General features: G+C 43.3%; 1 protein-coding gene across 4 annotated transcripts; it reads left to right on the top strand.

The window, feature by feature from the left end:
• The first annotated feature begins 1,418 nt into the window (after positions 1 to 1,418).
• On the top strand, positions 1,419 to 27,247 carry ITPK4 (inositol 1,3,4-trisphosphate 5/6-kinase 4). 4 transcript variants are annotated; one of them, XM_078591114.1, is made up of 13 exons: positions 1,431 to 1,847; positions 2,744 to 2,779; positions 3,686 to 3,751; positions 17,663 to 17,861; positions 17,937 to 18,028; positions 18,102 to 18,449; positions 19,444 to 19,597; positions 20,405 to 20,443; positions 23,577 to 23,690; positions 24,968 to 25,030; positions 25,129 to 25,274; positions 25,354 to 25,504; positions 27,030 to 27,247. In XM_078591114.1, exons 6-13 carry the CDS (start codon positions 18,331 to 18,333, stop codon positions 27,180 to 27,182), a joined length of 939 nt encoding a protein of 312 aa, XP_078447240.1. In that variant the 5' UTR covers positions 1,431 to 1,847; positions 2,744 to 2,779; positions 3,686 to 3,751; positions 17,663 to 17,861; positions 17,937 to 18,028; positions 18,102 to 18,330; the 3' UTR covers positions 27,183 to 27,247. The 4 variants fall into 4 exon arrangements, with proteins under 4 accessions (XP_078447242.1, XP_078447240.1, XP_078447239.1 ...); XM_078591116.1 differs by lacking the exons at positions 3,686 to 3,751; positions 27,030 to 27,247 and adding an exon at positions 26,045 to 26,622 and having other exon boundaries at positions 1,419 to 1,847; XM_078591113.1 differs by lacking the exon at positions 3,686 to 3,751.
• The last annotated feature ends 685 nt before the right edge of the window (positions 27,248 to 27,932 follow it).

A 27,932-nucleotide genomic window follows, 5' to 3' on the forward strand; every position in this document is an offset into this window, starting at 1 on the left:
TTGAGAGTTGACCTATATACTGACTTCAAACAATATAGAATTAGTGACTCTATATTTAATGAATTAGATTAACCAATAAAGAGTTTTGAGGATAATGGAGTCATTAAGTAGTCTCTTACATGGGTTCAAAGGGTTTCCCATTTGAGGTGTCAAACAACAACACGTTTAACACGCCACAAGGTGGTTTGATCATAGATATGCTTCAGTTTTAATTATAAAGGCTTATCTTCATTCGTATTAATCTTTTTATGTAAATTGTATCTCAGACTATCGATTATGGCTGGCTGGCTGCTGGCTGCTTGTTTGGATCAATGCTAACATGGTCATCTGTCCAACCAAAGCAAAGATGTACGCCAAGCAAGTTGGCAATATTCCTGTTTTGGGAGACACACAAAGGGTGCCCAAGAACATTAATGACAAAAAACATGAATAAAAAGTGAGGATGCCCTTTTTCCGAGGAGAATACAAGAAAAAAGCTGATGGATGACAAAATCGGCAAAATTCAAAGACGAGGGTGTCCATTTCCAAGGACAAAACAAGAAAAAAGCTGATGGATGACTTTTATAGAGTAACACAAAGGATGATGAGAACATGAATAGTTAAAAAATGAAGAAAAATCAAGAAATGCCAACTGCATAATGGAAACCAAAGCCATACCATTCACTACCTAACTTTGAATGTCACCATTAAATGTAACTTGGTGGCCCCCACATTTTGTCACAATTGATTGGATTAGATCCCTGATTTTCATCACTGATGATGATCAATCATTCTTGGATGATCAGTGATTTGATCGTCCAATGATTGCCCTTTTCTAGATCAGATCTTCATGAACTTATTAAGAGAAGGAAGAGGAAAGAGAGATTAGAGAGAGAGGAAGAGAAATGACAGAGAAAGGAAAGAGGAGAGAGAGAAGATAGGGAGAAAAAGAAAGAGGAGAGAGAAGAGGGAAAAAAGAGAGGATAGAGATAAATAAGAGAGAAAGAGAGGGATGACAGAGATAAGAGAGAATGAAAAAAGAGGAGGGAGGGGAAATATAGAGAGAAGAGAGAGAAGTGAAGGAAAGGTGACCCAAGGGAGAGAGAGAGGACAGAGAAAGAAAAGAGAGAATGAAGGAAGAGGAGAGAGAGAGGGGATAGATAGAGAGAAGAGAGAGAAAGTGAAGAGGGACAGGTGACCCAAGGGGAAGAGAGAGGACAGAGAGAAAGAAAAGAGAGAATGAAAGAAGAGGATAGAGAGAGGGGAATAGAAATAAGAGAGAAGCAAGAGAGAGAGAGAGGGGATAGAAGTAAGAGAGAGAGGGGATTGAAAGAAGAGAGCGAGGGGATTGACAGAAGAGAGAGAGGGGATAAAAGTAAGAGAGAGAGGGGATATAAATAAGAGAGAGAGGGGATTGAAAGGAGAGAGAGAGAGAGAGAGAGAGAGAGAGAGAGAGAGAGAGAGAGAGAGAGACTTGAGACGTGTCGAAGCGCATGTAGACTACTAACGCACAGCCCAACTAGCATTATAAATTGCACCTTCTTCAACAATTTTATTCACCATTCCTCGATCGAAGCGAAAAATTCATTCAAAATTTCTTCGAATCGCATAGTAGCACGATTGTTCGATCCATGCGAAGCTGATTCCTGCCAAATCTCGCCAATTCGCAAGGAAATCGTTCTCTGATCGAGCCAATCTACCTTTAAATTTGTTCATTAGCGCATCAGAGCTCGATGGGGGCCGTGCGTAGAGTACTTATGGACGACATCCTTCTAGTTGAAGAGGGCAACGGAGAAGAGAGTGGCTGGCGTCTCCTTCCCGGGGCCGCCATGCTGCTCCGCAGGCTTCAGCATTCCAAGCTTTGTCTGGTGCGTGATCGGATACCCCATTCCTAATTCTTTTGCATCTGATTTTCTACTTTTTGCGTCTGATCGCGCCAATCTTACTGCAATGTGCGTTAATCCTCGAGTTCGTTGTTTTAATCTGGGTGGAATAAGCTTGAAACGAGTACGCTGGTTGGTTGGGGAAATGCGTGTCACTGGCCGTTTCTGAGATTTTCTTCCGATTGAACCAAATTCATGAATTGACGGTTGCATGCGGACTTTGAGATTAGGAGAAATATGGAAGTTGTGATTATTTGATGCGATATGCCATCAAAACATAAATTAAGGAGTGGTGTCGAGAGTTTTCATATCGTATTGATGAGATTTTCCTTCTCTTTGATTTATTAATACGATCGAATGACTTGTATTCTCAATGCCATGCTTCATTCTAAGAGAATGCGTGGTTAACAAAGCATTAATGAGACTTAGTAGACGAGGTTAACAATGGCCGACACTGTTCGGCTTCTTTATGTTGTCCTTTTTCTGGTTTTTTTTTGCATGTTGATGGGGTCCGTGCATCCTGAAATTTCTTTTAGAAGAAACATAATTATCATCATCCGGCTATTTATTTAGTAGAGTGGTGCCTTCGTAATGTATTTCGAAGGGAAATCCATGGGTCATCCATGGCGCTTCTCTATTTCTTTTATGAAGAAAATGACGCTTCCCTCCAATTTCTTGCACTGTATTTATTCTGCGATTGGGAATTTAGTCATCGTCTTTTTATTTTTTATACTTTTTTTTAGTCATAGTAAGTTATCATCTATTTAAGAACTGTAAAACTGAATCTCTATAAATAACAGGGTTATCATTCTGTCATTTTTCCAAACTAAAAACTTGATTTTCGCCAGTGTATTTACTACCGACATCATTTTTTCCTACAGGGAATCTGTTACACGGAAGGTGCTCCGTTGACAAAGGTAAAAACATAATCTTGTGATACATTCTTGATTATGAAAATCAAATAATTCTTGCCCTATTGGTGAAGTACGAATTCAATCATCCCTTCCTCACAACATTCCAGAACGACTAAGCAATTCAGTAGAAAAATTCTCACCTCTTAGCCTAGAGTATGTCAAGATTCTCGCTGAATGCAGCTCCTCTGGTCGATAACTCCTTCGATTGCCCCAAATTCCCCCTATCAGATTGTGCCTTTATTCATACTAATCTTGAGGAAGAATGGGTCTTACTGACCTCTAACCCTTCTGTGGCCTTATTTACCAGACATTTATGGTGCTCAGGCGTCCTCAGTTGTCCCAACTACTGGTCGGGACTTTCTTGGCTTGTGATTTCCCATATATGTGATAGGATCCTTGGTAGGATCCTCAACCTATCTAGGGGTAGTTTCGTCATGTTAGCCCAAGGAGCATTTCAGTCATTTGGCTCTTATGTATTTCCTTTAAATAGGGATGCCCTCCCTTTAGTAGGGCAGCCAAGAAGAAGAATGAAGTAGTGTTCTTGTCACCCCTCTCCTCGTTTAGGTCTGGTCTCCCTCTCTCCCTCGACGATCCCTGGCCCTTGTGATCGTCTCTACCTTACCGCCTCTTCAGATGGCTCTTCCTCGGCCGATCCCTACCCCCTCTGCTCGACCTCCTCTCGGATCCTTCCGGTTTCACCTCTCTACCCTGGGAACTTCTACCTCGCCTCGTCCTCTACCCTCCTTCCGATACGAGCCAAGATCCAGGTTCGTATCAATATGTGACTTAAGGAACCATATTATCTATTTTCAAACCACCAAAATTCAGGAACAACTGTTTGTTCTGGGCTTATTGTCGAAAACTATTTAAAATATAATGACATAATGTTTTCTCATACTATTTCTACAGAAATATGTCTAATATGAGATTTGTGTTACCACGGCTGAAGTTTTGGGTAGCAGATTGGGAGAAATGGTAATGTTGGTTCCTTTATTTTTTATCTCCTTTGGAATATGCAAACGTGTTCATGTGAGACAAATTCACATTGCAAAAGATCTGAGTCTGGCTGTTACTATTAACTAAATATTTTGATCACAAGTTTTCAATTGTTTTTTGAAAGATGATGTAAGGCGGTCACCTGACAAAGCGGTAATCACCCAAAGGTACACGTGAAGAGCCCTGAAGCTCTACTCATACATGGTTGACCCCTCCCCTATCTGATTATAAATTGAGGAAAGCATGATGCCATAAGGCCTGCGACCTCACGGGCGAGCCTGTCCGTGTAAACCTTGTCCCCTAAATACCGTCTCATTACGGTGTAGCCATATTGTCTAGAACTGTCATTGCCTGACTCCCCTTCCCTCTTCCTATGGCCACCTCTTTGTATGAAATCTCAGAAGACCTCCTCCGATCTTGCATAGACCGTAGCTGTGCTTGGGTGGTCCAAATCAAGTGGGTGAAGGGGCACTAGAAGAATAAATGGTCTCAGTCTTTGCCGCCTTTTGTCCCAGCACCCTCCACTGTGGACTCGAAGCATCACGCAAGCACAAAGAGCCAAGGGAATGCCTCCGCGACGGGCCATCCAAAGACCATTTATCCGTCCAAAAGCAAAATAGGGAGCCGTCTCTTAGATGGGCGATGAAGAAGTCTCGGACTTGGGGGAAAATCTGTCTAAGGCCCTGCCAGAATGGCGACGTCCCTCTGCCTGGGGGCGCTTGATCTCTAACCGTATCTGTCTTGCAGAATTTGGATGTCCTCCTGAGGGTGCATGAGCCTCACCACCCGCTTTGTTAATGATGCTGTGTTCATGCTTTGCAGATGTAAGATGCCCAAGCCTGCTTGTCTGATTGGTCTTCAGACAATATCCCATGCCACTAGTGCCAGACCTCGACTCTGCTCGGGGCGGGCGCCTTTCCTCAACAAACGACACATCTGGCCTTTGAGTCTCTGTGCAATTCCTGGTGGCATCTTGAACACTGAGAGGTGGAAAAGGAGAATTGACGACAATACTCACCTCACTAGCACCAATTGACCTTCCTCTTGACAATTCTGTGGCCCAATATCCTTCTAGCCGTCTCTCAACCTTCTCTATAATGGGATGCCAATTAGCCTTAGTCGTCGTACCTTTGGTCAATGGCAGGCCCAAGTATCTCATAGATAGACTTCCAAGCAGTGTACCCAGCACCTCTGCACATTGTGTCTCCTCCTCTTGTGAAAGGCGAGTACTCATAAATGCTGACTTAGCCCAATTGATTTGTAAGCCAGACAAGTTTGCAAATAAGTTAAGATTTCATTATTCTAACGTGTATGCTGAGATCCTATTGCAATCGATCTAGATAGTTTTCAAGATCCTCTGATACAACAAGTTAAAAAAGTGAATGTATCTATGCATGACAGCTTGAGAATTCAATAAAATAAATGTAGAAGAAATCTGGATAATACTTGTGGGTTGAATTCCTGGATGGTAAAGTTTGACATATGGGTCATTGATATGATTGGAATGGTTAAGCAAGTGATATCGCTTGTAGACAAAGATGGAGACATGACGATAGGCCGCCTTGCTTGGGCAAAGAGGCAAATCCAAAGTATGATGCAGCGAAGACAAATCAATAAGAGAGTAAGTCATCAGGTCTACCAATATGTGATGACTCATCGACCTAGGCATGTGGCAAGGCGGTTATAAATAATATGAAATAGAAGGGAAAAATAGGAGGGGGAAAAAAGGAGAGATAGGATGCAAAATCATTGGAGGTGGTTAACAAAACAAGGTCTTTGCCTTAAATCATCTTTCAAAAAAACAAAGCAAGGTCAATATGCAGTCTAGGGAACAAATGGATGAGGTTTGTGAATTACTTTTTGGCAGGGAGAAGTTGATGGCATGATAGTCATAATCTGATCACGAGATGGAGGAATCATGTGGATCAGGAAGGGCAGAGTCTGACAGGAAGGGCAGAGTCTGACGCTCTTCTCCTAATCACTGTTTGATGCCTACATCTTGGAACGATGATCAAAAGATATTGGAACAATGATAAAAAATATATCATACATTCTTGCGCATTTATTACCTAGTTTTCAATCAGAGTTTTTACTGTCTTCTTCTTCTATTTTCTTTTGATTCTGCATGAGCTTAGAAAATCTGGTATGATCATCAACTTGATACAAACCTGCAAGTTCGTATTGGGGAGAGGACTGAAAGGGAGGTAGAAGGCGCCGGGAAGGTTGGTGGCCTGGGCCAGGGAATGCTGGGTTGGACTTTGGCACAACAATAGGCAGGCGGAGTGGATGTTGCCTGTTAGGAGGTCCGACAGTGCGGACTCCAGAGGGAACGGGATGGACATAGATGGGTAGCCAGACAACTCTTGATACGTATTGGCTGCCTTCCTAAAGGGAGGCCTTTCCTATGTAAAGGAATTACAGAAGGTCCTAATGACTAGAATGCCCCTATTGGACTGGAAGACGAAAGCATATCTAGATACCATAGGGATTGTATTACAACTTCCCAAGGGTTTTTGTTTCATTCATCTAAGGAGGAGCATTTTGTTCTTTTCTCTTTATGCTTCCCCAATGGGATGACATCAAAGAAGAAAAAAATAGGGAAGATCACCTGAGAATGGTGATCAACCAGACGTGATGGAAATAAATGAACGATGAATACACATGGCGACTGTTGGGATTCAATCGCTTACCAGCCGTGCTAAAAGCAATAGTCGATACTGTAGAACGAGAGAAGATCCACGGAGAGAGAGTGAGAGAGCTCCGAGGAGAGAGAAACAAGAATGTGAAAAGAAGAAAAATAACCGTCTACTTTGGGTTCCCTTCAAGAGGGTTCCCTTCAATAGTCTTCCTCAAACTGGTGAGTGGATGTTATCCATTCCCAGTTTGCCGCACAATTCTTGAAAGCGTGGGGTCGACAATCCTTTGGTGAAGATATCAGCGTGTTGATGAGCGGATGGAATGTATGAATGGCAAAAATGTCCAGACTCCAGCTTCTCCTTTATGAAGTGCCGATCAACTTCAACATGTTTAGTGCGGTCGTGTTGCACTAGATCATGAGCGATGCTGATAACTGACTTATTATCACAGAAAATTTGAGTCGGTTGACGACACGAAAGCTTCAGCTCTGCAAGAAGACTGGTGAGCCATAATGCTTCGCATAGACCTTGTGCCAGGGCACGAAATTCTGCTTCAGCACTGGATCGAGAGACGACAGATTGCTTCTTACTGTGCCATGTAATAATATTGCTACCAAGGAAGGTACAGTAACCCGTCGTGGAGCGACGATCAACATGAGAACCAGCATAATCAGCATCTGTATAGATGTCCAATTGGAGACCACTTTCGCGCTTGAATTGAATACCAAGACCAATGGTACCTTTGATATAGCGAAGTACACGGTTGCCGGCATGCATATGACATGCCTTTGGAGAATGCATAAATTGACTTGACACGCCCACTGTATAAGCAATGTCAGGGCGAGTGTGAGTGAGGTATATCAACTTACCAATCAATCTTTGGTACCTTCCTTGATCAACGACCTCCTCATGTTCTGCCAAAGAGCCTGTGATTTACTTCAATGGGCGTGGCAAGGGGTTGTGAGTCCTCCTTTCCAAGCTCTTGAAGAAGATCCATGATATATTTTCTTTGACAAAGGAAGATGCCAGTTGCGGAATATGCCACCTCAATACCAAGGAAGTATCGGAGGAGACCAAGATGTTTGATATCAAATTCACTTGCAAGATGAGCCGCTAGCTGACCTGCCACATGTGAGTCATTCCCCGTAATGATAATGTTATCCACGTAGACGAGGAGTAGTGTGACTCCCCCGGACGAGGAATGATGATAGAAAAGTGTATGGTCACCGTTGCACTGGGAATATCCAAATAGTTTCATCGAGTGTGTAAACCGACCAAACCACGCGTGAGGGGACTGCTTCAAGCTATAGAGAGCCTTCTTGAGACGACACACCAAGGGAGGCGCCGAAGGAGGTGTTGTATAGCCTGGAGGCAATGCCATATAAACTTCTTCATGGAGATCACCATGAAGAAAGGCATTCTTGACGTTGAACTGCTGAAGAGACCAATTATGATGAGCCGCGAGGGCAATAAGGAGACGAAAAGTATTCATCTTAGCAACAGGGGCAACTGTCTCCAGATAATCAACACCAAACTGCTGTGTATAACCTTTAGCCACAAGACGAGCTTTATAACGTTCGAGAGACCAATCAGACTGGTACTTGACGGTACAGACCCACCGACAGCCAACCAAGTGCTTGCCTTAAGGCAACGGAACCAGATCCCAAGTCTGGTTTTATTTTTCAAGGCGACCAATTCCTCTCCCATTGCACGACGCCACTCAGGGGAAGCTAAGGCTACATCCACCGTCTTCGGAATGGCAATAGAATCAAGACAGGTAAGAAGGGCACGGTAAGACGGGGAGAGGCGATGAGATGAAACATAATTGGCTAAAGGATAAAAGGGGGTAGAGGTACATGACCGAGGGGCTTTTCGACGGGCAATGGGAAGGTCATCACAAGCTGGAGAGGGCTCCGGGGCCACAAGGAGTGGAGAGGGTGGTGAGGCCAAGGAAAGGGCATTGCAAGGGAGAGATGATGTTGTGGCGTCGGTTATTGGTGCAGGTGACGGGGCAGAGACATTCAATGGACGACAAGGACGACGATGGTACGTGGTCCCATCAAATTTTTTGCGAGGGGCGTAGTTGGGTAGAGTCAATGGAGGGGGGGCAGGTATACCAGACAATGGGGGGGGGGGTGAAAGTGGAACAACGAAATTGAGGGACTCATCACATGAAGGAGAAGGGGAAGGTGAGGAGGACGAGCCAGGGAGGTAGAATGGAGTGGACTCGTCAAAGGTGACATCTTTACTCACAAGGATGCGATGAGTAGAAGGGTGATAGCATTTATATCCCTTTTGATGAGAAGAATAACCCACAAAGACACAATGGAACGCCTTAGCGTCAAGTTTATCCCGAGAAGGATGATGGTTAGTGACATAGCAGGTGCACCCAAAAATACGTGTAATAAGATTGGTTTTTAAGGAGACAGTAGGATAGGCCCAAAGTATAGCATTGATAGGGGAAAGGTGGGAAAGAACGCGGGAGGGAAGACGATTAATGAGGTGGACAGCAGTTAGAGAAGCTTCACTCCCGGAGTAGCGAGCGAGTGGTATCAAAGATGTGATGAAATTTGCATTCTGCTAGACCATTTTGTTGAGGCGTGTAGGGGCAGGACGTTTCATGGACGATTTCATGAGAGGTGAAGAAAGTAAAAATGGTGGAGTTAACATAATCACGGGCATTATCGGAGCGGAAGCGTTTAATGGATGTACCAAACTGGTTTTGGATGAGGGCATGGAACGAAATGATCGGTGCGAAAAGGTCTGATTTATTTTTTAGGAGATAACCCCATGTAAAGCGGGTGGAATCATCCACAAATATCACTAACCGTCGGGCGCCCGAAGTATTAGCTACAGGGGTGGGCCCCCATAGGTCACTATGAATGAGAGAAAAAGGAGAAGAGGAACACGAAGAAGGATCAGAGGGAGGGTACGTTGTCCGAGTATGTTTAGCTAACCGACATGGTTCACAAACAAACTCGTCCACAGGACGTCCATGAAACAAACAAGGAAACATTAATTTCAAGGTAGAGAAGGAAGGATGTCCCAAACGATGATAAAGAGTCCAAAGAGAGTCTTGCGCAGTAGTGGAGAGAGCCACACCCACAGCAGGGACTGAAGGAAGAGAAAGGATGTAAAGACCACTTCGCTCCTCAGCAAGTATAGTCATCTGCCCCGACACCTTATCATGATAGAAGCAAGTATTAGGGTTGAAAAATAAGTCTTGACCAAGGTCTTGAACAAGGTGACGGAGAGAAATGAGGCTGAGGGTAAGATGTGGGACATGGAGAACATGTGTGAGGGTAAGATGGGAGGAGAGTTGGACACTTCCCACACCGGCCATGGTGAGGAGTTGACCTGATGCAGTACTAACTTTATGATAGCTAGGAGAGGAAGTGTAAGTGAGAAAACATTGGGATGAAGGAGTCATATGAGCGGTGGCACCGGAGTCAATGACCCATTGCATATGGGAGGAAGAAGAGGAAAACTGTGTACCTTGATGAACCAGTGAAGTAGAGTCAACCAATTTAGACTGAAGGAGCTGTCGGATTTGGTCAATTTCATCACGTCCAAGTTGGTCTCCCATGGAGGAGGTGGCTGCAGTAGTCGGTTGAGGTGTTCCAAGAAGAGATGTGGGAAGAGCGGTGGACGATCCTGTGAATGCGAAGGTATTGATCGGAGGCGCCGGACTGATTACCAAGTGACTTTGGTGAGCATGTTTTTTTTTGGAGCTTGTAGCAAGTATCTTTAGTGTGACCCCTTTTTTTGCAATAATTGCAGAAAAGAGAAGGGTCTCCATGACCTGTGCTCGTCAATTTATGGACTGTGGGAATCACTTGAGATTGCAGCATTGTAGGAGAGGGCATACGAGGTTGCCCACCCCGAGTAGGTGTAGGTCGTGAGCTTCCCAGTTGCTGGACAGCCATTGCCGAGACAGGTTCCGAATGAAATATACCAAGGCGCGTCTCCTCCATTTGAACTGCTAGAAGAGCCTCCTTCATAGTAGGAACTTTTTCCCGATGAATCAGCTGGCTGCGTAGAGGCTCGTACTCGGGGTTCAGGCCCATGAGAAATTTGAAAACCCGGAGTTGGAGAACATACCCACGATCAACTGAGTGGGGATCAGGAGGCATGTAGTGGTCCAATTCGGCCCAAAGGGAGGTCAATTCCAGGCTATAGGCTCGAACAGAGCGAGGACCCTGGACCAAGTTAGTAGAGCGAGTCACAAGTTCATAAATGATGGCCAGGTTGTTTCGCTTCGAGTGAGATTCTTGAGCGGCATCCCATATCTCCTTGGCAGAATCGAGAGATAAGAATTCAGAGGCACACGGTGGACTGATACTGTCAAGAACCCACCGATGGACCACAACCTCAATATCAAGCGACTGATCATAGTGAGGAGAGGTGGGAAGTGACGGCTCGTCCAAAAGGTGCTTCATAAGTTTCCCTTCAAGGTGATTCGAACGTACTGACGCCATTGAAGAAGATTCAACCCGGTGAATCTAAATTCAGATGGTATACGGGGCAAAGAGTAGTGCCAAGAGCTTAGCTCGGACGAGTGAGGAGATAGCCCTGGTGGCAAATCGGCAGCAGAAGTAGTAGAGACGTTGGACGCCATCAGGTGTTGGAGTTTGTATTAGCGCCAAACAGTAAATAACTGTGAGCAGTAATGTCAAACTGGTCGATCAAGAGGGTTGGTGCCAAATTAACGACCTGACAAAATATGCTGATGTTGTTCAGATCGTGGCGGATCCTGGCAGATCGCGGCAAGACAAGAAGTGACGCCAAATTGGAATCAATAAGAGAGTTCCGGCAGGACGTGGCAGATCCCAGCATATCGCAGCAGATCGCTGCAGATTGCAGCTGATCGAGAGGCGACGCCGACTTTGAATCCGCAGGAGATCGCAGCAGATCCCAGCAGATCCAAGGATACTATGTAGAACGAGATCACAGCAGATCGCAGCAGATCCCGCAGGAGGTCGAGAGGCAGAACGAGATCGCAGCAGATCGCAGCAGATCCCGCAGGAGAACGAGAGGCGGAACGCGGCAGATCCCAGCAGATCGAGAGGCGACGACGACTTTGAATCCGCAGGAGAATTTAGGCAGATCGCGGCAGATCCCAGCAGATCGCGGTAGAACGAGGGATCAATAGAAGTAGGAAGGAATGACGCCAAGAGATCGACGTCGAAGGACAGAAGCTGAGAAATCGAAGCTTTGAATCAACAGAGCTTGATCAGCACAGTTGTCGGCGGAATTCAGATCTTGATGAATGATGGCTCTGATACCATGTAGAACGAGAGAAGATCCACGGAGAGAGAGTGAGAGAGCTCCGAGGAGAGAGAAACAAGTATGTGAAAAGAAGAAAAATAACCGTCTACTTTGGGTTCCCTTCAAGAGGGTACATATAGGGAGAGAGGTAAGAAAAAGAGGGAAGAAAGGAAAAATAAGAAAAATAAAGTGTATATTCAATAGATACCAAGGTTGCTACTTTTTTTCTTTAAGCAGGATGCTGGTCTTCACAAGCGGTCAAAATGGTCTTCCATTCCTTTCTAAACCAGTATGCAACAATGTCACAAAAAAGTGGTCCACCAAGATCATCCTACCCTTAAAGATCACTTCATTATGGTGCAGTGTTACGTTCCTCTATTGGTAACACGATTGTTCTTGAGTGAAAAATGTTACGATCCACTCCGTCTAGTAAGCCCCAGTCCCTCTGGCGACGTCCACTCTGCCACTCTCTGTCGCTTTCGTCCCCTCAGCGCCATCCAATCAGCCAGGGTCAACCTTGTTCTCGATAATTATTCAGAATAAGAAGATGAGAAGAGAATGAGGAAGAGATAAGAGAGAAGGGCTGGCGAAATGGACGCTGCCATTGAGCTGGCAGGATGGATGATGCCTTGCGTCCGTGGAGGAGATCTGGTCCTAGTTTGCAGGTGTGGATGTCTGCAAAGGAGAGGGATAAGGAGAGGACCAGATATGACAAATGCACAATAGCACTTACAGGAGTGAAAAGCCTGTCTCCTCTCCGATCGCCTTCCTAAGTAACCCTGCTATTGGATTGACCTGTTGCCATTCTGTGTGGGCTGGGGTCAACATTCATTGATGTGATTACATATTACATCATCCAGCCAGATCTCCATAACATTGTTAGATGCCTTCCACATTTCGTCTTTCTCCTGGACCTGCCTTCCTTCATAGAGCCCCAGAAGGTCTTGCCCAAGGAGTTCACTCCTGGAACCTGCTCTGATGCCCATATTGCCTGGGCCAATGGACATGCAAAGAAGAGGTGGGAGCACTCTTCGTCACCCTTTCTGCAAAGTGTATTCTGTTGAGACGTCTAAGAACATTCTCTTTTGGAGGGCTTGTGTCACAAGTCACCACCTCATCAACAACAATAGATGTAAGAGTGACTGTTGCATGCCCATCAACTCTTCTACCTTCCGATACATCTCTACCCCGTGTGTACAAGAGGGTCAGACACAGTCAGTCAATGTGAATCGCAAGGAAATTCAAGGCACAGGTGGTATAAATAAAGAGGTTTGGGACTGCGAGGGCATTCTTAATATTTGGGTAGAGATGTTGATTCGACTCCCTCTGAGTTTCTGACTACGTCCTTACCAGTACCTTTGTTCTCCATATTTTCTCCAAGCACATTCGTTTCCAACATTTTATTGTTCTCTGGACTCCTAATTGAAAAAAAAAAATTGTTCGCTAGACTCTTTTTTGTGGAATCCAAGTCTACTGCGTGCCAGGTTTATCATTCTTGATATTGTGGGGTTGAGGGAGGTATCACTGGTATCAGAGCTGGCAATTCTACCGCAATGGGCCACGATTCCTCTTTGGATGAAAATAACCTAGATTTTCAATGCCGTACTGCTAATGTGTTAGAGCACATCATGGAGCAAATCACTTCTATCAACCTCCAATTACAGGGGATGAAGCAGCCTACTCACACTACTGCTGCCGCGCAAAGACCATCTGAAAATCTCCAAGAAATACCACTTCAATATCAGAGTTTAGATACGATTTCCATTTTATACTAGGCAATCTTCTGCTTTTTCAATGGGCAATGCAGATGACTGGATTGCATGCGTCGATAGACTCTGTTGACTACTGTGAGACTCCCTTGACCTAACCCTAGGTCGAGGAGAGAGAAGAGAGAGGAGATAGAGAAGGAAGATGTGGCAAAAACGAGATTAGAGATTCAATAGGGTTTCATGTGTCCCTTTATAATATGGGTTCACAGGGAGTTTACACACACTGGGCTCATGGGCCGATAATGGGCCCATTACAAGTAATAAACATAAAGTGGGTTAAACATAAAGAAAGCCCTCTAACTGACAACTACATCAACAGTAGGACAAGGATAAGCTTCATCTGGTTTCCCTCCATTTAGGTCACTCCGCACAAAACTGGTTCATATACACTGAGAAGGAGATTAGTTTTCGAGATTGGGAGAGTTTCATGTTATTTGTTCGCAAATCATTATGGATTACCTTCTGACAGCTTATATCAAGAATTCTTTGAATTGCATCAAACTACTTCTGGACATGCCAATAGAACGGTATTCGAGAGAATGCTGTTGCAACTGTCCAAGATTGCATTAGAAACTAAACAAAACGCAAACTTCAGAGATTTGAAACTGGAAATCCGCACAGATGTGAAAAGGTATCGCCCATTTGGTTTTTAAGAAATGATGGATCTGTTTATTCTGGCAGAGGGAGATATGGGAGTACTATACACGGCTTGGCAGAATACATCAGTTTACTATGAGGCACCAGATTACTCTGCGTCTAAGAGTAGATAAACTCTCCCAATCAATTCACCTCAGAGAATCTCATATCTTACCAGACGACAGGCAATCACTACCCCTGTGGCCAGGAAAGGGTTTGAAGGAAAAGAAATCTGTGTCTCACTGAAGCTGAGTTCCAACAAAGGAAAGAAAAAGGTCTCTGCTAGCATTGTAACGAGAGGTTTTAACCTGGCCACTGGTGCGAGAAGAATCTTAACCTCATAATGATATTTGACAGAACTGAGGTTGTGGAAAAGCATGAAGCCATTCTAGATCTAATGGATTGCATTTACGTGGCTATAACTAAGACCGAGGGAGGAGGCAGTTGCGCTGACTTTTTTTCTTCAAAATTCCCTTTTGCGGGAGCTGGAGCTGGAACAGTCAGAAGGCACATCCTCAATGACCAGGAGGGAAGATCCAGATTGGGATCTCACATTTCCTTTTTCTACTTCTTTTCTCTGAGTGACTTTAAGAAAAATAGTTTTCCATCTTGATTGACAAGTTCCCTGTCTGAATTGATACAAGTTTGTTGGACTTGTACGTTATGGTCAACACCATAACATGATTTCAAATACCGAGAGGTAGAAATTTGGAATTATTGAAAGGATTGATTGCAACAGCAATGAGCATCCCCCCTTTGATAGGACTCTGTTCTGCCTTCCCTCCAATCTCTTTTCCATCATCTCAATCTCTGGCTAATAATCTATAGTTGAGAGCCGTCTGCTGTCTTTAGATAGTCCTCTGCCACTCCATTGCCACTGTCCTCAGGCCCTCTTACTGGAGAAGGTCCTCAAATGGTTTACCAGGGCGCCGCCCACTGTTTGTGCCCCAGAATAATCCTGATTTGCCACATGCACCTGCTGTATTCAGTTCAAGTTCCTCTTTCCATTTGCTATCAGATGAAAAAGTCGTGTGTCAGTATCACCCTCTTTCAAGCACAATTGCTGGGATCTCTGTCTCCAATCCAGCTCAGTTTCCTAGCTTCCTCTGCCACCACCTTCCTGCATGCCTTCCTTTCCCTCGTCTCTTTGTCTGCTAAATTTCATGTATCATCAAGATCATCCTACTGCTTTACTCTTGATAGAGCGTTGTTTCACCTGTGGTTCCTCCCCGTTGCAAAATTTCAGGGCTACTAAATTCCAATCCTTTGCCTTGTAACTTTCCATCCTCACCTCTTTATTGCCAGGAACCCTCCAGTAAGCCTCGCCCCACCGAATCCCATTGTTTTTCCTCACAACTCTCCATCATCGCCTCTTGCAGACAGACCACCATGGCACTCTGATACACAACGATTCTTCTCCCAGCAATATCAAAGGAAGAAAAGGAGGCACGTGTGAGAAGACTCAGCGTTGACTAAGCAAGCATGTGTGAGATCGGGTATAAATAAAGGAAAGCGGGAAAAAAGACCATTCAAGTATTTTTCAAGAATTCAGTTGCCAGAAGAGGCAGAGGGCTGGTGGAGCAGGATTGGGCCTGCCATCCAGAGTGGAGAGCTCGAGGAGATCTCCATGAATTATTCTTTTATTCTTCTAGTTGTTCTTTCTATCCAACTGTAATTCTTCCTCCGACGCCGGATGAGAGGTCTATCAACATTTCTGTCCATTGAAACTGCAAGATTTATGTTGTAGTGCCGATACATATCAATCACAATTCTTAACAGTATCCTGGATTGATATCACACTCCTCTCATGCTAGTATCTTCCCACCACTCCCAACTGTGATTTGCATAGACCCATGGGACGCCCACACCCTCCAGTGTCCGTTCTCCACTTCAACTTGGCTTTCCGCTCTTGTGGGTATCATGGTCCTGGACCCAGCCTGGACCTCTGGCATCAGCCTTTGGTGTATCTCATCTTCTTACATCAGCCTCAAGAAGTAATGAAGTTGCTATTTCACTTCTCTCATCTCGCTCTATTGGCAAAGTCCATCCCCCCTCTTATCCTCTCTCTGGGACACTGTTCTGCCATGTTCTCTCTGATATGTTCCCACGTTGGGGACTGATACGATCCTGCTCTGTTGAGACCGTAATCGGGTTGCTGTAACTCAATTGTTCGAAATGAAATGATGATTCACTTTCCACAAAAAGTTCACTGGGGAACTGGGAGAGAGGGAGAGAGGAGAAAGATATTCCCAGGGTAGAGGAGAGAAGCGAGGGGAAGGGTTAGGGAGATGACAAAGGATTGTCAGAGAACGGTCGTGGCATGGCACGGGGACGGCGTCGTGCCTGCGAGCACATAGAGGGAAGAGTCACGACTAGGCAGATGTAGAAGGAGAGGGTTAGCAAGACACACAAGTGCTACAAATTTCCTGTCTGCCTTCCAGTAGGGCATGGCTTAAGTAGGGACCGGAGTGGGCCGGGTCTGTATGTCCATCTTGGGCTGCTGGCGGGCCTTCCGGGCATAAACCCTCTGACGAATCATATCAGGGATGAATCGATGACCATATTGTGCTTCCAATTTCAACGAGAAAACGATCTGGAGTTCCAATGTAGCTTCAATGCTAGAAAGAGAGAAGGGGGAGACGAGAGGTAGAAGAAGTTCTCAGGGTAGTGAGGAGGGAAACAGGAATGATGAGAGGAATTGGTGAGAGTTTTCCAGAGAGCAGCCATGGCCTTGGCAGGGGAAGTTAGGACGTTGACCTGCGAGCCAAGAGAGGGGAGAAGGCACGAACAAGACGACGGGGAAGAGATGACGAGAGAGGGGGCAAGGCTTACGATGAGATTTCCTGCCTCAAGCTGCCTCGAGTGGGCCCTTTAAGTAGGAGTTGTTTGCTGGGCCTGTGTGTGCGTAATGGGCCCTGGTCGGTCCTTCCTCTGAACATATACTCACTGCTGAATCATATCACTCTCTCTCTCTCACATATCTTGGCGATAATCTTACAGATGACATCTCCCTCCTTTCATCAAGGATCATTCTCTTGTTACAATAATCCAGTTGAACTTTTTTTTTCAAAGAATATAATCAAGTTAACTTTGTTTGTATTCCAATAAAGACTTTTTTACAGTTTTACCCAGAAACTCATATAATTGTGTACATGTCCCTGTAATAATGAAGTCTCGATCAGCCCAATGGGTAGAGGATCCAATAACTATGTATAAAATAGGGCACTTGCCCAATGGAAGGCAAGTTTCTCGTTTTTGTCTATTATTCTTCCTGCTTCACTCTCTCTCTTGCTCCCAAAACTCCTATGTTGACCTAGAGGCCCTGGATTAGTTTCAGCCTGTGGAGGTTCCTTCTCTGTCTGGAGTCCTCACTTTCTTAATCCAGATTCTATAATCCAACAATATCAAATCCTAAGAAAATAGATACAATTGAGTTTTCTTTACAAAAATTGTGTGATGAAAGAACATTTGGCAGCATAAATAAAACTCTGGCAATTTTTGCAGCGGTCAATTCTAAGTTTTCTTCAATGACATTTATATTCTGCCCTAGTTCTGTGGATAAAATAAGCTGCCTCTTTCAGGTAAAGTTTCTTAACACCTTGGCATCCATGCATTCATTTCAAGCAGTTTGTCAGACCTCGAATTTCTTAGACAAAATATGTGAGGACATGTCTGCATCTTTGATTGATTCAACGGGAACTACTGTGTACATAACTTCAAGAGATGACTCAAGCCTATTTCATAAGTTATGGAGTAATGGATGGAAAGTCATCCTTATGGGTAGGTTTTCTGTCAAGTGTTTGAGCATAAAAAATTGTCCCTTTGGGTTGATTGTTGTTTTATGTTTTTTCTTAGGTACAAGCAATTCTCTGCCTGAACAAGAAAAACTGTTGTTCATTGAAAGACTAGAAGAAATACCCATCACAATTTGTCGCTTCAATAGAATGGTCTGTATTTGGACATTTCAATTCTTTATTTATCACTTTAATATGACCAAGAGCAGTTTCTTTGTGATTTCAGGAAACAAAAGATGGAGCTCTTATTGTTGGTTATGTTATGAAACAATCTCGTGAGGAAGATTTCCTTAAGGCATGTAATGAGAGCTAAACATGATGTAATAATTGAGCAGGATCATTAGAAAGCCATTTATTTTTCCTTTCTTTTGCAGAGAGGTGCTTTCCCTTTGTGTCCCACCGAAAATGGTTTGGTATTTGTTCCCATAAATACGGAAGCCTCTTTACCATATCAGATGCGAGTAGTAGATGCAGTTCTTCACAAAGCTACTGATGAGATTATCAGAATCGACTACTCTGTCGTGGATTTTTCCAAGGGTATTATCTTTTCTAGAGGCATGGAAGAATTGGAAAGGTCAGTTGCTTTTCATCGTTTAATCATGTAGGCTGTGAAAAAAAATTACACGTTTTCATATAAGATGGTTAGGACAGGAACATTGATGATAAAACTATTAGTTTACTTGGTGCTTCTACAAATTCTTTCGCTTGGTTTTTGTGGAAACACACAGCCTCACCTTATAGCCTAGTTTCCACCTCATTTTGGTTAATTTTCATATGAAAAATTAGAATACTTTTTACGGGCTGCTTTAGTGCCTTTTGCTGCTTCGGGATTGCTTCTCAATGGCTCAACAAAGCCAAAACTCCTCTTTTCTAGCAAGAAAGAAAGATATCCCAACCTCTCCTGTATTGATGATGTGATTACAGCATCCCTACCATATTTTTTATAAAAATGTTAGAGGGTACATATAATAGAATTTAAAGGTAGAAATACAACGATAAACCTGTAATCAGTGATTCATCATTGACCTATTGTATCCAGCATTACGTTAGTTTTCGGTTTTGAACGAGATTTTAGGAAATAATGTAATGATTCTTTATTTTGATATCAGTAACAGATTGTTCCCACCTATGTAAGTTCAATGAAATGCAAATTTAAAGAGAGAAAATAGAGGGATCCATGAGTAGAGAGAGAGAGAGATGAGCGAGTGAAGAGTGAGAGAGGTTGAAGAAATCAAGAGAGGGAAAGATAGTAGAGAGCTAGGCTACATTGGGCAAGCACCTCCTCTAGATCTGGAGCATCTCGGAACCAGCCATTGGCCTCTGCAAACTCATAGAGTCCTCTTTCAGCCTAAACGCTACATTCAGAGCTTGTGGATTTCTGGCGTGAGATTTATGTTAGGGTCCTAGCAGACACGCATTTAAACCAATTTCTTCCTGGATTATAGAGGATTGCATGTTATATCTGGGAGGCTGATGTCTTGTTGTTCGTCTTATTCATGGCATCTAGAATTTTGCCTTTTGTGAGTGCTTTGATGAATTTTCTAATGAATTGATCAATCATTTTCCAGGTTTGTGAAGGATAACCCTCACTGTTGCATGATTGACCTTCTAAAAAATGTGTGCCCTTTAGTTGATCGGTTAAGAATCCAACAAATCTTGGGTGGGTTGTATCATCTTGATTCTCACACAAAATATAGGATAAGAGCCCCGCAATTTTTGAAGGTAAGTGATGTTGGTAATTGAAATTTACATTGCACCTAAGAAATTTTGATAACAATGATAACTAGTAGCTCCATCCTATGTCATATGGAAGTTGGCTGTTGCTGCAGTCCATTCAACTAATCTTTTTATTTTCTTTAAATCATTTTATATTGATTTATATATAAAATGGTTCCACGGTGAAATTATGAAGCTATTCTTTATGGTTCCACTGTGGCTTCATTAAAAGTTATTTCTAGGCAACTTGGTACCAACTGAATAATGGCGAATAAAGATCCAAATTTTTTTTGCTATGACTCTCTTGAGATTACCATTAACTGACTCAGTGAGAAAGCCCATAAATCCATTAACATCTGTCGAGATAAAAGCAAATAGTTACGTGTGAAATTTGGGGATAGTCTACATCGTGGATCAAACGGGATAAATATACAGAAACAAAGCCATCTTCTTGGCACACCGTCCCTCAAGCTGGTGAATTGATATTATTCATTCCCCACTTGCAGAGAAATCTTTATAGGTGGGGTCTGCCTTAGGTGAAGATATCTGTGCATTGATCTCTTGCTGCAACATCGGGAGTGCATATTATAAATACCCTGATGTAATAGCAATCCACCTCTAAATGTTTGATGCAGTCGTGCTGTTCCAGATTATGAGCTGTGGAAATAGCAGTCTGATTATAACAATAGATTTTTATAGGGCGTGTAAAGTATATTTGGAGCTCATGAAAATTACCTGTAAGTTGCATTCCTCGTCTTGTCAGCCGTAGATCTAGATGTGGATGCTCAAACCTGTTTTTTCTTCCTGTGCTAGGTTATTCGACTTCCCCGAAAGAAGGCACAGTATCCTGAGGTGGAATGTTGATCATCAATATAACCTACACTGTCAACATTTTGTAAAAGCTCCAAGCCAAAAGTGTTAGTCGGCTAAAACAAAATACCCATCCCTGGTTCCCTTTCAAATATTGAAGTGCTATGTTGAATGTCTATTCATGAGTAGTGCCCTTGCTATCAGCTATTGCTTTTAGCACAGTTGGTAAGTTCTTGAATCCAACATGGTATCAAAACCAGGTGGCAGGTTCAAATCCCAGAAGCAACACACCGCACACTTGGTCCATAAATAAGCCAAGGGCAGGTGTTGTTGGGGAGTGTTGAAGAGAAACATTCTGCTTAAAGATGAAAAGTAGCGTCCATGCTATCAGCTATAGCTTTTAGCTCAGTTGGTAAGCGTTTGAATCCAACATCAAGAAATATTTTCAACTGGCCATGTTGTTGGATGTCAAAGTTCAGCACAAGTCTTTGTTGAAGTCGGTGAATATTGGATTGATTGTTGCCAGTAACAATGATGCCATGCATCTAAACTAAGAGGAGTCCCCGATACTACATATTTTAGAAACAAGGTGTGATCCTCATTTTACTTTAGACATGGTCCAAACCGTGCAAGCGAATCCCGCTCGTGCGGTTGGGCGCATGTGTGGTGCGATTGTGCGGTCAATCGCACAGGATTTTCACACACCGCACCGCACACCGCACAGGGGTCAGTGCGGTGCGAAAATTCGCCGTTGTGCGAATTTTCAGTGTGACTGCCTCCTCCCCCCCCCCCCCCCCCCCCCTAGCCCGCGCCCCGCCGCCGGCTTCCCCCCCAGCCGGCGCCCCCTCCGGCTTCCCCCTCTAGCCCGCTCCGGCCGTTCCCGCCCCCGTTCCCTCTCCTCCCCTGCCGCGCCCCCTCCAGCCCTCCCCGCCGCCTCCACCCCCTCCGCTAGCCGCCCCCTCTCTCCAGCCCTCCTCTGCTGGCAGCCCCCACCGCCGCCACCTCGCCGCCCCACCCCTCCCGACGCCCTTCACCTCCCGTCCTCCTCCCCCGGCCGCCGCTCTCTGTCCGCCCTCCACCCCCTTGCCGGCGCCCCACACCCCCACCACCCCTCTCCCCTCCCCTCTCTCACCTGCATGATAAACAGTTTGTGTGCTGGAGATAAGTGATAGAAACAGTTAGCAATGGCTGGAGAGGTTGGCTAGTACCTTGTTGTACTCCATGGACAGGTATAGGTTTTAACATGTTGCCTCGTGAGTCCTGCTTCAATAAGGTTCAACGAGAGATCACCAATGAAACCAAAAGAAACTCAAACAGTGCAGACATCAGAACAGAAAACAGAAGGGAAACATGGCCCTCACCTTCCATTCTGTCCCATCTCGTTCTGTTTTATCTTTGAGCGCTGGTCAATTACTTAAGTATTACAATTATCATCCGTTGGATCTAAGCCTCTCAGAAGAGAAATGGAAGGAAACTTCAGTCTCTGTGATGGATGCCTGAAAGAATTTTCTCTTGAGTTCCACTCCATCCATCCCATTCTGTTCATCGTTCATCCATGAACCTGACTCTAACATGACCAGGATCGATAATGTCTTATTTGTTGGCAGGTGTCTGATACGTTTCTTATTGGGCGTATTGCCTTCAATGTAATTTGGATGATGAAATCCACCAATTCAGTAAAGATAGAATGAAGACAAGCGAGGGAGTTCCTGGGATGGAGAGATGAACAGGAATGGTCAGAGGAGACGTCAAACAGAGGAGTTAGGGATTGACCAGAAACAAGCAGCCTGAAGAAATGGTGAGGTAGAGTAGATCAGAAGGGCGAGGATCATAGAGGGAGAGAGACGGGACTTGAACATTAAGGGGAAAAGAGACAAAGAGCTTCCGATTGGATAATACTTTTTGGCTAACCTCCTGAAGGGAGGGCTGCCCTCTTTAAAGGGAACACAAGAAGGGGAAAGGACAGGTCTACCCTTAATTATGGTTGGGGACCGTATCCGTCTCTTTGCTGACAGAGAGACTACCCAAATCTTGCTTGATTCCTCTCCTTTTTTAGGACTAGGGAGAGGGAAATGGTAGAGGGATTTGAGCGGGCATGGTGTTATGATTCCAATCTCAACTTGTTAGTGGAAAATATTGAAAATAAGAAGGCAGGGCAAGAGAGATTGGAAGGAGGAAATGAACAGTTATGTGGAGGCGGACGTGACAGCTAAAGGAATAAGGGCCTGACTAACTTCCCGCTGTGGGGGGAGCATAAATATCAGATATGGGGGGGAGGGAGGAGAGTGAGAGAGGGCATTTGGTAGAAATGGATGTACTGGAGCTTTAGCTGCATGCAGCAACAAAGCTTGGCATACAATCTGTATCGATGGGAGATTGTGATCTTCGCAGATCAAGGAAGTGGAGATAGGCCAATATTGGGATTGCCTGGATTCAGGAATTCAGATAGTCTTGATATAGATCCGAACTTAACATGTACCTTATTTTGGGGAATCGTGGAAGACAACCTTGCAGCTTCCAACTGCCCTTCATGCAATTCAGATTCTCAGGGCCTCATTTACTGTTCTATAAATGAGGACAGGGGAATCTTCATTTTAAAATCTCACATTACATTCTTACTCTGTATTTCGTAACATTTACAAGTATGCCCTTCTAATGGCTATGAAAAAAGACCGTTGTAATAATGGGGTTTGGATCTTAGGATCCAAACCTAACACGTACCCTATATTGGGCGTTTTGCCCTAATGAATCAGTATGGGGTTTTTCCTCTCCGTCATACCTCTCCTTCTGCCTCTTCTTCCAGCTCTTTTTCCGATCAATTGGGTCTGTTGTCAATCTTCCAAAGGCAATTCTTGCTGAAGCTAGGGCATCTAAAGGAGGTTCCAACACTTTGCTTTTGGGGTTTTTTAATTTACTTTACGATAAATAAACTATTTCGTTGGGCTATATTGATTACTTGTGTTCTTGGAAATTTTGTACCCACCGCCCTCTGAGTTGCACAGAGAGAAGACAAGAAGAGTCAAATTCATTTAACAATAAGGAATTTTCATTCAAATAAGGTATCAATAAGGATTTCCTAGCAATTTGTAAGAGTATGAAACCTAACAACGACTTATGCAGAGACCCTTATTTCTAACAATTCCTAATATTTGTGCGCTGGATTTTTCCTCTGCAGGTTGATGATTTCCGAGATTGCAAACTTAAGGAGAAACTTTTTGAATCAAAGTTATCCTTTCCTTGCATCGTGAAGCCACAAGCTGCCTGTGGAGTACCCCATGCTCATCAGATGGTAAACACTACGTGGTTTTATCAGTTGAGTTATGGTTATCTAAAGTAGTCCCTATACAGTCATTTCTTCATGATCCTTTTGATACTTTCCAACACTTTTGACCTTCGTACCAGATATGATCTCCCAACCCCTGACAGGGGTATTTCTGTCATTTTCCTTTAGGGCAACTTCCCTTTAAATACATGCAGCCCTCCCCTTAGGAGGCCGATGGGCAATATCCTCACATTGCTATCTCGCAATCTTGTATTTCTATGGTGCCCTTTCTTCCCTTGCAAGATTCTTCCTTGATAGAATTATATACCAAAGTCTCTATCAGTGCCCCATCAGGTTTCTGGATTAGCCTTACAGTCCTAAGGTTGTCGCTCGGCTCCTAAGGAGTATCTTGATATGAATCTTGATCTAGGTTCGTCTCAGGAATAGAGATTAAGGAGAAGGGTAGATGTTCCGGTGGTTGGAGAGCAGAATGGTAATGATCTAAGGAGAGGCCGAATGGAGGAGGCAGGGATCAGCCAGGGATAAGCCTCTTGAAGGCATAGTGAAGTAGAGACACTCACGAGGGATGGTGATTGTCGAGGGATAGACGGGACTTAGACTTCGAGGGGAGAGATCAGGGACTTCAACTTCATTCTTCTTGGCTGCTCTCCTATTGGGAGGGCTGCCCAATTTTAAGGAGACACATAAGGACCAAACGGTCCAAATGCCTTAGTAGGCTACCATGATAAAACTAACCATATCATATCTTCTGCTACGATTTCAAATGGTATAAGTGGTATGTTGTGTCATTTTCGAGGCTACTAGTTAGGGGGAAGGGGAGAAAGAAGTCAATGAGTAAGATTAGGATCTCCTTGGATTGAAAAACTCATTGGGGTGTGAGGGTATTCTCTTTGATCCATCTAATCCACTTAGGGTTGGTAGGTAGACAATGACGATTTTGTCAGTCCCAAATGTCTTTGCAAGGGATGAAAGATGAGCTGATGACAAGAGGATTATGAGCTGATGATGCATTAATCAATATAATTGGAGGAATGATGGCAATGAAGTCAATTCATCTACATTATCAATCAAAATTGCAACGGGATGAGTCAAACCTGAAATCGAATACGTCTTCTGTCACCATCCTACTTCTGGCTGATTGTATGTTTGAATGGTACTGTGGAAACATGGTTTTAGAAACGAATTTGTGAAGTAATGTTGGCTTTGTTAGGGAAGGGTGCCCTTGTAGTAAGTACTAGTATAGAAATATATTTGATTCAATACTTTTTCTCTTCTGTTCACAGGCATTGGTCTTTACAGCAGAAGATTTTGAGAACTTACAAGTGCCACTCCCAGCCATTGTTCAGGTGAGCTTAATTAAGTTTTCTTGTTTTTTTCTCTTATGGCTAGCATAAAATTTGTCTTAGAGACTATGACAAGATCTGAGATCATAACTGTGTTTCAGGAGTATGTGGATCATGGGTCAACAATCTACAAAATTTATGTGTTGGGAGAAAAAATATTTTATGCTGTGAAGAAGTCCATGCCAAATGCAAGCACCCTACTATCCCAGTCAGAGATGAATCAATCCGGTCCTATTACGTTTGACAGGTTCCCATTTAATTCAAGATGGCCTTTTTTTTTATCTTAGTTGTTATCATGTTCTATATTAACTGACCTTTCTTGCCAGCTTAAAATCTCTTCCAACAAAAAAGGATGATACATTATCCGGAAAAGAACAGACGGATCAGCAGGCTGTTCTTGATTTGGATCTAATTACTGCTGCAGCAAAATGGCTTAGAGGGCATCTAGATCTTGCAATATTTGGGTTTGATGTTGTTGTAAGTATTATCCTCTTCTTTTGTGCATAGTCTTTGAGTGAATTCCTAGATTGTAGTCTAGGCTATCCACTTTTCAACTAGGGCTGGCAGATGATGACGAATTCATCATTATCATCCGTAAAATTCTGTCATCATCATCCATCAGTGACTTGGGTGATCAGGATGATGAAGATGATGCGGATGGGTGGCATGAACAAATCACAATGATGTAACAGTTATTGACAAGATATGAAGCACCATCACACCCTTACAGACAATGCCTAATTCATCATTCATGATGTTTTACTATCAACCAATGGGTGATGCTGATGTTACATCATGGTTATCTTGTTATCTTCATCATTCACACCATATCCTATTATCAATATTTCTTGAAATCTGGATGTGTACATTCTCGGAAAGTACCTATATCATGTTTTTGGCTCAAAATCAATAGTTCTTCATCACCTAATTATGTTGCTATCCATATAACATGCTATTAGGAATTGTTATATATTTCATTGATACGACTATGACTCAGTCTAATGACAATTATCTCAGGCTTGAAGCTTCATTTCTATAGTTCCGGATCGTCCTGGACGTGGACGAATTTCGTCCCGTCTGACGTCCTTATTCAGTGCAGGGACGAGAATGGGACGTCCCAAATTTAGTCCGACAGTACAAAAACCGTCCCGTCCAGTTCTCCCGAGACGAATTTTTGTCCCGTCTGGGGAAAAAACCGTCCCGTCCCTTCTCCCAGACATTAAAAAATCTATTTTATATTTTTAATATATTAATATATATTTTTCTAAGTTTTTTAGGGAAAACGGAGGAGAGAGAATGCGAAGGGACGTATGTACATATTTACATAAAAGTACAGGGACTTTGATGCAACTTGTCATAGCTAAGCCATGTGGCTGCATCTCAACCATCAGATGTGAATCCGGCAGTTTTTCGTTCAGATTTGTCCATGGATCGTCCGAGACCTCCGGACAGACGGTTTCTTCATCCCACGGAACGAAAACCGTGCCAGCCGGTGGTCCCCAGGACAAATTTTCATCCCAAATTTAGTCCAAATCCTTGGACGGTACGATTTTTTCGTCCCGGGACAAAAAAATCGTCCCATGTGCAGGGAACATATTCAGCTCTTTCATACTCTTCTTGATAGTTGGGAAAATTGATAAATGAATTTTCATTATATAAAGAGTTATAAATTTTACATGTATAATTTTCAGCCATTTTCCGATAGTTACAAAAGGGTTTCCTCTTACTCTGATTACCAAAATTTTCTTCAGCCAAATCATATTAGCCAGATTATTTTATTTAACTGAAATATCTGGGCTTGATATTCTGCATTTGCTCTGAACTGTCTCCCACTTGGTCTTTTGTTCCACTGAAATGAAACACTCATCAAATAGAAACAATGTCTATTAGTTTAATCAACAATTTCTATCATCACTGATCGAGTAGATAACAACTTTGTGCAGTGATAATCGGGTAGATGCTTTGTTATTCATGAATTTTCTAATGATTTCTTTAATACCAGATTCAAGAAGGAAGCGGAGACCACGTTGTTGTTGATCTGAACTATCTTCCATCTTTCAAGGAAGTCCCTGACAACGAAGCCGTACCAGCATTTTGGGATGCAATAAAACAATCTTACCAGGTGAAGAATTCTTCCCTTCATACTCCAGTCTGAACGTGTATTTATTACCACACAGAGTTATGATTCGAAGAAATATATTTAGTAGAACAGTTCATCCATAGTTGATCGTAGGAATCGTACAGATTAATGTAGCAAGTATTGCAATATTCGTTTTTTCTGGAGTAAATTCACCGATTAATTGAAAGAATAAAATTTACATCGAAATAATTGGTGGTGGGATTTCCAACAATGACCTGAACTATAGCAAGAACGGTTTAGTTTTCACTTTTTGTATTCTGTAGAACAGTTCATCCAACAAAATTTATTCAGTACAACAGTTAATTCAGCATTCAAAGTTAATCATTAGGGTTTCTGAATGGATAATAGAATTAGAGAAACTAGCCGATGAATACCATCAGATAAATTGAAACCGGAGTAGTCGGTGTTAGGATGTCCACGATTCCGTTTGCAGTTTAAACAAATTTGAAAGAATAAAATTTGAATTCAGCAGATTCGTATAGTTTTCGTTTTAGATTTAAATGATGAATGTGCAACAAATTGGATACAGTATGAACATGTGATTATTGGTAAAACGCCGGCCTTGAATTATTTGCATTATTAGATTTCGAGATATAACCGCAACAATCATGTGTAACTTCTACTTTATACAGTTGTCGACTCAAACTACGATCAGTTTAGAGAACTTATCAATCGAAAACACGTTGAAATCAAATTAACCCTACGGATGAAGAAAACTGAGAAGGAAGTGTTCTACTCAATCGGACGAACAAATAAAACTAAGAT

The sequence above is a fragment of the Wolffia australiana genome, chromosome 20 (genome assembly GCF_029677425.1).
Source record: "Wolffia australiana isolate 7733 chromosome 20, ASM2967742v1".
NCBI lineage: Eukaryota > Viridiplantae > Streptophyta > Magnoliopsida > Alismatales > Araceae > Wolffia > Wolffia australiana.

What these genes read in the sequence shown, in the direction of transcription:
- ITPK4 (XM_078591114.1), top strand. Translation starts at nt 18,331, where the DNA reads ATGCGAGTAGTAGATGCAGTTCTTCACAAAGCTACTGATGAGATTATC. An exon ending in GGCATGGAAGAATTGGAAAG is followed by an intron (nt 18,450 to 19,443) that starts GTCAGTTGCTTT and finishes ATCATTTTCCAG; the next exon opens with GTTTGTGAAGGATAACCCTC. An exon ending in GGTCCTATTACGTTTGACAG is followed by an intron (nt 25,275 to 25,353) that starts GTTCCCATTTAA and finishes CTTTCTTGCCAG; the next exon opens with CTTAAAATCTCTTCCAACAA.